At 37.0% G+C, this 10,554-nt stretch overlaps 1 protein-coding gene across 2 annotated transcripts in view; it reads left to right on the forward strand.

Moving 5' to 3' along the window:
* TRPC3 (transient receptor potential cation channel subfamily C member 3) overlaps positions 1-10,495 on the forward strand; it is a 41,924-nt gene extending 31,429 nt beyond the window's left edge. For both annotated transcript variants that reach the window (XM_040556297.1, XM_040556298.1), the window contains exons 7-12: positions 621-885; positions 2,497-2,692; positions 4,503-4,712; positions 6,826-6,909; positions 8,042-8,117; positions 9,573-10,495. In XM_040556297.1, the coding sequence (XP_040412231.1) occupies positions 621-885; positions 2,497-2,692; positions 4,503-4,712; positions 6,826-6,909; positions 8,042-8,117; positions 9,573-9,715 (974 nt within the window). In that variant the 3' untranslated portion in view covers positions 9,716-10,495. The remainder of the gene's footprint in view (positions 1-620; positions 886-2,496; positions 2,693-4,502; positions 4,713-6,825; positions 6,910-8,041; positions 8,118-9,572) is intronic.
* Positions 10,496-10,554: the final 59 nt, after the last annotated feature.

Below are 10,554 nucleotides of genomic sequence, written 5' to 3' on the forward strand. Positions count from 1 at the left end.
TATGCAATAAACAATTTATGATTCTATATAACTATATATATATATATGATTCAATATAACTATTGTTTCTGTGTATATTGTGGGTAAAAATCATGATCCTACACCCTCTGCTGTCTACTTTCAATGGCAATATTGTCTGTGACTTCAGTGAGGCCTTGGTTATATCCTAAATTTTTAACAATGGCAAAAGCTTGGTGTGGTTAATGAGTGATATTGTTCGTCAGCCAACACTGTTAACTTCTCATGAATAAAACCCCCAATATGAATAAATTCCTGGCCTTAGCATACTGCTTATTTACATAGCTAATAAAACAGTAATGCTAAGAAAAGCAACAAGGCATTGCTTATTCTTATTATAGTTTAGATTAAAGTGCAAACTGTAGAAGAAAATGTTGTGTTTTTTCAAGTATAATTTTTCTTCTAGTAAAAGGTAATTTAGTTTATTTTCATGCTGTGTTACTTACAGGAAATAGGAAGAGAGTAGCAGCTGCTAGACTCTTCCAATATTTGCCTTTGCTAAATTCAGACATGTTTACGGCAAATCCTATCAAGATTTATTTTTAAACATTGCGATAAAGGAGTAACACTTTGTATTTACCTCTGTATTTCGTATCTTCCAGCTAGAGATAAATGGCTCCCATCTGATCCTCAGATAATATCTGAAGGCCTTTATGCAATTGCTGTCGTTCTTAGCTTTTCTCGGATTGCATATATCCTGCCTGCAAATGAGAGTTTTGGGCCCTTGCAGATTTCACTTGGAAGGACTGTTAAAGACATCTTCAAATTTATGGTCCTTTTTATTATGGTATTTCTTGCATTTATGATTGGAATGTTCATACTGTATTCCTACTACCTTGGAGCTAAGCTAAACCCAGCCTTTACAACGTAAGTACGCAATAATGTTTAATTAAAAAGCAGCTATGAAATTTTGAGTTTACCAGTAAGGTAACAAAGTCTGAGGTACTATATGCTCTCTCCTGGTGTTAAAATTAAACTGAAGACAACAGGAGTTTGTGAGAAATCAGGTATCTCAAAAGCGTGGAAAGCAGAATACAAAAGACCAATTCTTTCCGACTTGAATAATGGAAACTGTCACTGCATTCTAAAATGATTGTACTAGTATATTGTGATAATCATACGGGCTTGTAGACAACTGACTGCAGCAAACTGTTATTGATTTCTCCTGAATGACATTTTCCTAAAGCAATTGCTATAATTGTAATCTCCATATGGGCTCTGTCAGACTTATGTGATAAACAGAGAGATTCAGCCTAGGTGTCAATGGTAAGTCTCCAAATAACACTTTAGTTTTTCAAGAAAGGGACTTACTGGTTATGTAGATGGTGTATTTCTATCTTAGTTCAGTACTGAAACAAATCTATAAACTGCACTGGATTCTTTTGGATCAGATTTGCAGTCTACATGGTAACTTCTTATCATTAGGTGAGTACAGAAGAAAGACAATTATGTCCGTTTTCATGCAATGAGATGGTTTGCTTGCCATGATTTTCTCTGAAGCTTTCATTTTTTTCATTTCCTTATTTATTTTACTTCGTGACAAAGTGGTGCTGGAAGTGGAAACTACTAAGGGTATTACAAACCAGAGGTAGTTCCACAGGATGATAAAATTCTGAATTCTTCCCTTTTTCCCATGTTCATACAGGAGGAGGTGTGACTTCCTTGAACACTGTTGCATTTTAATGTAGCTAATTCCATGACTTTTCCTTAATTTGAATATGATTTTTGCACTTGTAATTTATTTTACAGTATTTGATATCAGGTGTCTAATATGCATAATATTTGAATGCTTTTTAGAATCATAGAATATTCTGAGTTGGGACCCACAAGGATCATCGAGTCCAACTTCTGGCTCCACACAGGACCATCTAGAAATCAAACCATTAATATTAATTGCTTAAACAGCAGTGCTATTTTACTAGACAATATACCCATTCATATAGCTGTGTCCCAGTGATGTGGAAGTCAGCCAGCAGCAATGTTACGCTGATTTCAACAGCAGTCTTGAGCAAATCCTGTGAGATCTCTTTGTATTCTTGGTTTTGTTGCTAAACCTGTTGCTACCCATTTTGGAGTGCACCCTTCTTAATGGAAGGTTTAATCAGAAACTATTGAAAGGAGTGCAGTGGTCTTCTTCCCATCAGTCCCATTTTTACCTTTGTTAGGACAGGGAAGGTCTGCCCCCTGCAGAGTTAGACTGGAAAATAATGAGAATATCTCGAAACCTGAAAATATGATGGCTTTCTAATTCCTGTTCTTTTGCATGTTTTATCAGTGTCACACCTATATTAGCTGTAGATGGAGCTCAGTGAGGAAACTGAGCATACTGTGAAAAATATTTTCTTGCGTATTTATTTTGATCAATTCTCTACAAACCTGATTCATGGACAAGTTGCTTGAGATTGTTTATCAATTACTGTAAACACAGTTTATATTTATTTGTGTAGTAGTAATAATGTTGTCTTTTTTTTCCCTTAGAGTGGAAGAAAGTTTCAAAACCTTATTTTGGTCAATATTTGGCTTGTCTGAAGTAACCTCTGTTGTCTTGAAATACGATCATAAGTTCATAGAGAACATTGGTTATGTTCTTTATGGCATATACAATGTAACGATGGTGGTAGTTCTGCTCAACATGCTGATCGCTATGATCAACAGTTCCTATCAAGAAATTGAGGTAGGGCTCTGTTCTCAAATTGTTCTCTCTTCTCATGTTGAAAAAGGGCAGAATTATTAATTATTATTTTAGCGATTGCATCTTTTACATGATGCAAAAGTATGATCAAGGGATTACTTCAGTAAAAGAGATCACAAAAAACACTGGTTTTGGACTGACTCAAACAATCCAGCTAAGCCGTGAATCCTTACAGGATCTGAACAAGTAGTTCATCTTGCAGCAAATGTATGCGTCTGAGGAGATGGCATCCATCCAGAAGTTTTAAAAAAAAAAAAAAAAACTAATGTTCAAATGAAGACTGCTGTGAAGTAGAAAACAAAGCTACTGGGCATAACATTTTAGACATGGCTAATTCATTCTCTGTTCGCTTAGGGTGCATATAGCATGTTTTCTTTATGTAGTGCACTTCAATCTTTGATGGATCATTAGGATATGGATTAAATGTATTTTGATGTGTTCTTTAATGGAAACCTGGTTTTCAGTACCAATCTTTAGCCTTTCTATCTAAATGTGCAGGAGTTAGACACTTCAGTCCTTACACCACTACTGTGCACACTTTGTTACATTTATATGCCTGCTTGTACTTGGAGTCTGATGTAGGTATTTTAACTTCATGGCTGTTGTGACTGAGTCACACTTTGCAGTGTTTACAAGCTTTGCTTGTAATATGTATTTTTTTTCTGCTTTAGATACAATATTAAAATTTGATTGTAGGTTTGCTGAGCTTTTCCATATGCCCTGAAACACGGCAGCAGTGTTTCTCCAAATCTACCAAATGACTTGGTTGAACAAATATTTGAATTTCAGAATTCGAAGTTCTTGGTTGCATTGCTTATTAAAAGAGAGATGTCTTATTTGAATTTCAGTATGATGATAAAATATCTTCATTTTTAAAGGTAATTAATTAAAGCAGGGTAATTAGCATACATCTCCACTAAAAATTTGGGAAAATTCAAATTGGAGAAGGTACTTGCTTTTAGAAATCAAACCCAAGTTGCTGAAATGAAAATAAAAGGATAATTATAGTTTTCCAGACCATAAGTCCTGATATTATTCAGAGTACTACATTCATGAACGTGTGCACGCATCAGCAGAAGGAAAAAAAGAAGAAAATCTCAGACTTAGTGTACAAATTAATATGATGCTTCCAGTACTTTCAGTGACTTCTGGGGAACGTCAGGGAATTCAGCTGGAGAAGGCTGGTTATATTAAACCAGCTTTTCCACTTTTTAGTAGACCAAGTTGAGCCTTGCAATACTTCAGTAAGGATGTACTAGGACAAAATGGGTTTGTCACTTTTTAACAATTTCTTCATGACAGTGAAGTTCCTATTTTGTGTGCTCTATTATAAATCAGCATTACTTTTCATGGTTTATGTGAAAAGCTGTGAGTACTACCACTTTAAGCAACGTCTGCCTTGAAGCCAATACTTTGTCACTTGTTTGAGTACCAGGTTCATGTGACCAAGTTAAAGAAAAAAAAAAGATTTAATTAAAGTAAAGTTTGACTTTAAATAGCAAGGAGTTTATATGGTAGCTTTCACTCAGTGCAAAAATAACACTTGTTTAAATTGTTCAGATGCTTGAACTAAGTACTGACAATGAGATGTTGACATAAAGAGACAGCTGAAATTTATTTAAAATAGTCTTGATAGAATGGTTACATTTTTGCAGAGCTATTGGGACTCTTACTAGCAAGCAGATAACATTTACACGAAAACAGAGAGTAGGTATTTAAAGAGTTTTATTTGGGAGGAAGTTTTTGCATTTCATTTTTTAAAAAGTATATACTGTTTTTTTCCTCAATACAGGATGACAGTGATGTAGAGTGGAAGTTTGCTCGTTCTAAACTTTGGTTATCATATTTTGATGATGGAAAAACATTACCTCCACCATTTAGTCTTGTACCAAGCCCCAAATCTTTTTTCTATTTCGTCATGAGGATCATTAACTTTTCTAAGTGCAGGAGAAGACGGCTACAGAAGGACATTGAAATGGGAATGGGCAATTCCAAATCTAGGGTAGGTACTGAAATCTTTTTATCATCATGAAGGAATGTATTTCCATTCCAGCACTTTACTTTTCTTTAAATTTCAGTGTGTAATTTGTACTTCTGATGATAGTACAGTGATAAATGTAAGCATTTATATTTATAGATCTGTAACTCAGATTGTTTTGAACCAGTACGTCTAGGCAAAGAATGGCAATAAATTTTCTTAGGACGACAATGTCCAATGATTAGAAAAACACAGTTAAATAACTGACTCTTCAAAGATGCAATTAATTCCCACAAGGAATGACCTAAATATTGAACAAAGATGCTTTCATCCTCCACTGGAAAGACTTTTAGTTCAGGATGGAAGAAAAAAAAAAGTTAGAACTTTTTCTTTCACTAAACTAGGTAAACAGAAAATGCTGTATGATACGTACTTCCTACTGCCACAAGCTATGTCCTCAACAGAGGACAACAGGAAAGAGGCAAAATAGGTGGTAATAATCTTTAGCACTTCCATGACATTCTGAATTTAGGTATCTAAGTGTTTTTTTACAAACATTAATGAATGCAGTGTCACAACACCCATGTGAGAATTGGATAATTTCTCTGATTTTTCAGGTAAAAGAGGTTTCATTTGGTTTTTTCTTTTTTCTTTTTCTCTTTTAATAAGTTAGGCTAGAAGTCCTGTATATTATAAGGACTCTATATTTTTGAAGATACATGTTGATTTGGTTTACTGTAAATTACCAGAAATGGCAAGTCCAGTTATCTTTTAGAAAAGATCTTTTCTAGAGCCTGGATGTTTTGATCTGTTGGTGCTACTGAATCTTCCATAAAGAAAATATTTTCTCCAGTTTTCTGTAGGCAGTGAAAGTAGATACATATTTTCTAAAATGTCAATTTTAATCAGTTTAGCTGAAAGCACTTCTTTTAGATACTAACTACTCACTCACTCTCTAGTGCTCCAAATGCCTGAACTTCAGAAGTCCTCTGTGCTCACTGTTCAGAAGAGGTGTTTAAAATAACAAAAATCCTTGATTCCCTAAGATATGCTATTATAACAAAGTGTTCAGTAGTACTTCCATATCATACAGCAGCAGCTTAGACTTTAAGTCACTAAAGAACAAAAATTCTGTCTGAGTCACTGCTGAGACAAGTCAGGTTGAACTAGTTTTCTTGAACTACAAACCAAATAATCTTTCTCTGGGAAAGGCAGCCCACAGCCTCTTCTGAGTCAGGCTGAACTAGCACAGTTTTACACTGTGTACAAAGATAAATCCTGGCCCAGTCCATGGATTGCCCGCAGGAAAGCGGGCAGCCTGGAGTAGGTAGAAACACCCAACTTGTGGCCCACCTTAAGTGACAGGCTGTGTGCATTATAGGCGCAATATATGTGAAAGCATCCAACTTATTGTGTAGGTGCAGGCTGACTTCACTTTGTTCCCCTAGCCCACCAGAGAGGTCAGCCATCATTGACTGAATGACTAACTGGTCACACAGAAAACTAATGACAGATACAGATTAGGGCCTTCTTCTATGGATACACATTTTTACTTCACTCTCATCGGTGCATCTGAGGTAAGAATTAGGTCCCTGAGTTGGTAATTACAAACCTTTGGCCTTAGTCACAAAAGCATCTTGTCCGAAATGACTTTTTTCCTGTTTCTCACTCAATGGTACAAAAATAATGAATTATTTGGGACCTGATGACTTTGTGGTGGAATTTGCTGATCTGTAAATAATTGAACACTGACTGTTTCCTAGCTGTATTACTATTCCTGATAATTGTGCTTTAGAAGAATACTTTGTACTGAGCAGGGGAGTGGTTTTGAGCATGTATTTGCAGTTAAATATACGCCTAAGTGTGTGGATGTTAAACACAGAGCACAACAGCTCTGTTAAAGCCAGACTCTCTCTTCTTGCTATGGTCACTCATCCTCACCTCCAAGACATAGTTCATTTCCTCAGCTGTGTAAACATAATTGTTTTGGAGCTGTGCTGTGAACAGAATAGCTAAAATAATTGTTTTTTTTCAATTTATAAAATCAGACATACCGAAGTGGTGGTGGGGGTCAGAGGGGCTGATTTCTAAATGTTAATTCTATCATGTGTATTAACTTTTTCTTATTGTTTTCTAGTTAAACCTTTTCACTCAGTCGAACTCCAGAGTTTTTGAATCACACAGCTTTAACAGCATTCTCAATCAGCCGACACGCTATCAGGTAAGTACATCCACTGGTCACTGTTTTGAGTAATAGAAGTGTGTGAAGGTACTAGCAGAATGATTTTTTGCCTTCATGAGATGAAGAAAACATTCTGTAGAAAACAAACCCCAGGATGCTACTGGAAAAAAAAGGCTGTCGTTGTTCAAGCCTGATTATTGCAAGCATTTAAAAAAACTGACCCAGACAAAACTTAGATTTTTCTTTGACGTCCCAGTTCTGAAAGTCTAGGAAGCAAACTTTGGAAACTGATTTCTGGGAAAGAGCTATGGAAGCATTGGACTGCGTAGGTTAGCATTACTTTATCTTCCTTTCTTCTCATGATGTGACGTTCAGAAATTCTGCAGATGGGAATATTCCTGTCTATTAAGAGGAGCCTGCTGGATATTAACTTCCTGTGTTCTTTCCAGTTTAGAAATAAAAGAGTAAATAGAAGCTCTTCTTCCCCTAGTGAGCATGTGGAAGATACATAATGCACCTGTACAAATTCTGTAAGGCAAGTTACATTAATTATGATAGCACAGTACCAAGAGTATTAGTAAATATGAGGAATCCTTGCAGTTGCAGTAAAAAAATACAGTTTTCATGGCTGATGTTGCACTATCATACTGTTGTGTTTTTTTAAAGGTAAATATCTATTTATTACTATTTCAGACAAATCCTAACGTGAACTGAGTTTAACAAAGAGTAGACCTATTCTGAAGCTACTTAAAGTCTAAATTAGGTATGCTTAGACACCATGCTACCGTGCATCATCAGTTTGCAGCCCGATGGTGCATCTGATGACTTCGTAAAAAGCGAATTGGTGACAAAAAGCCAAACTTGCTCGTTTCCACTTGCTAGCTGCACAGAAAGAAACAAAATTACATTCTATATTTTCCTGTTGTCCTGTTCCATCCCAACAATTGTGGTATTTTGTAAATTAAGAGGTAACTGGATGAGAAAGGTGCTTATTTGTAATGATGAATCTCTGCATGCCACCAAAAAAAAAAAAAAACACATACGAAGCAACTGCTTCATCTGGGGCTAGTCATTCTTTCACTTGCCTACCTCTCTCACAACCTCAGAAGGAAAAGTGAATAGTTTCATAATGTGTGCCTAACCTGATCATATAACTGTTTTTATCTGGCAGCAAATAATGAAAAGACTGATCAAACGTTATGTTCTGAAAGCACAAGTGGACAGAGAAAATGACGAAGTAAATGAAGGTAAGACAGCATTTTCCAAATTCCAGAGAATTTTTGTCTTGTTTATTTGGAAGTATTACAGTGGTGCATGGAGGCTTCAGTTAAAATGAGTTTGCCTACTTCAAGTGCACCCAACTCACATAGATAATAATGGAGTTACCCCTGTAACAATAAAAATAGACAATTAGGACTGAAGAAGTAGAACTTCTGAGAAATGTTATGGGCTCCATCTTACAGACGGAAAACTGGGGTACACATGTGACACACCTGCAGTCATAGAGGAAACTTGTGAGGAATAACTCACAAAGTATTCACGCTTCCACAGTCCTTGTCAGAGCTACAAGATATCTTTCTCTCTGTTTCATTTAACTGAACACACAATTAACCAGACCACGAACCACTCGTGTTCCCATCTTTGATAAGCTGTGTGGAATACTCATCTGTTGTTGCACATCATTTTGAGAGGAAAAAAAAAAAAGCTGTGTACTTACCTGTATGGTGAGGGAAAAATGAGAATTGTAGCCGCTTTTTTTAGTGTACAACCAGAGATCTTTTGAGAGATGATGTATCTAAGGTTTGTGTCTGTGTCAGAACTGCAGGGCCTTGGGAGCATCCCTGGTGCATGCTCCCATTGAGCTGAGACTAAGGCATGTCCTGTCCTTGACGTCCTGTCCTTGCCTGGGCAGGCCACCAGATGAAATAATGAGGGTGCACGCAGCATGGAGCTGACGGCCACCAGTAAGACACACGTGCTTAGCATGAGCAGTTCTAGTCTGGGTAGCTGGGATGATTTCAGTTACCTGCCCGCTGAGCAGCTTGGGTGTGTGCTCTCCAACTGGTGGGAGTGATGAACAACTTGGGACAAGAACAGCTTTTACTGGCACAGATGGATCAGGCAATTGCACGCATGTATGATGTGAGGGGTGTTACTAGCCTGGCCTCCACTATTGTTTCCATTTAAATGCTGTTTTTGTCCTTGTGTCAAATTCTAACAATTTTAAATTGGTTGACTCTTTCTAATTCAAAGGCTATTGGTAAGGAAGAGGAGAGACACCCAGAAGCTGTGAGTTTTATCGCCAGCTCTGCCACACTTTTCCTGTGTGATCTCAGCATATCACGTCAGAAAAAAAATCTCTGCCTTTTCTCTCTAAAAGGGGGGTACTAATATTTACCAGCTGTTCAGCAGTGTTGCTGTGATTAATGCATTAACCTATGTAAAGGGCTTTTTGAATCCTTGGTGTTCTGTATACATGTGGAGCACAACACTGGAGTATCAAAATACCTTTGGTGCTCTCTAGGGGTGGACATCTCTCAGAGAATGAGGAAGAGGTAAAGCCTTCTGCCCCACCCCACCACCTGCTCCCATGGACATTTCAACCAGCAGGGAATAATTTGAAGCGGGCACTGATGTGACTTAACATTATTTAAAGAACGCTAAACAGACTTTGCTAACAAGTGTTTTTTTTTCCACTACAGGTGAATTAAAGGAAATCAAACAAGATATCTCCAGTCTTCGCTACGAACTCTTAGAGGATAAGTCCCAAGCAACAGAAGAGTTAGCAATTCTAATACATAAACTCAGCGAGAAACTAAATCCTAATATGTTGAGATGTGAATGATTCAACAAACGAACCGTGGCTTCGACTACAGCACAACTATTTATTGGCAATAATATTTCAGTATCTTATACTTGAAAAATGTATTGTAGATTTTTAGCACTCAATAACTTTATGTACAGCTTCTCTGGAATTTAGTCTTAGGAAATTTTATTAACACACCATAAAAAGATTGCTGTCTTAATTTTAGTCATCTAAAAGCAAGAACTATCCAACTTTTTTTTGGCACTTATGCATTAAGAAGGTAATTTTATGAGTTGCTGATATTTTAACAGGTTTCTGAATACATACTGAAACTTCTTTGCACTAAATTTGCAAGAAAAAATTAAAATAATGGCTACAGTGTAGTATTCTGTTCCTTGTATGAATAGGACCTTTGATAATACAGTAAATCAAGTAGAGAGCAGCGAAGGGTTACTTGAAATCTTTATTCTTTATTAGCGATGCTAGTAGTATGTAGAAGCTGAGACCTCACGGTATGATTACAAGGAGTTAATGAAAATCGGGTAAGTGTGACTGTAAGTGTAGTAGCACTGTCTAACGCCTCTGTACATACACGTACCTGCCCTCCCGTTTCTTAATTCAGCATACTGACTTTCACTCGTAAGGACTAGACTTGTGTATTTTTAATGACTTTCCAAGGTACCGCGATCTCAGTCTCTTCACGTGGTAGAGATGATTTTTTAAGATCCCGACTCCGCGCAGGGCTGCTGTTCCGTCACCCTGTTCTGCCCCACGCCTCTGCTGCTTACTTGTTAAATAAAAACCTCCATTTTTTCCTCATCCGCGCTGTTGTCCCGCTGCTTTGCCACCGGCCTGGAAGGGTGCTCGGCACCGGGGGG

The sequence above is a fragment of the Cygnus olor genome, chromosome 4, assembly GCF_009769625.2.
Source record: "Cygnus olor isolate bCygOlo1 chromosome 4, bCygOlo1.pri.v2, whole genome shotgun sequence".
NCBI classification, from domain to species: domain Eukaryota; kingdom Metazoa; phylum Chordata; class Aves; order Anseriformes; family Anatidae; genus Cygnus; species Cygnus olor.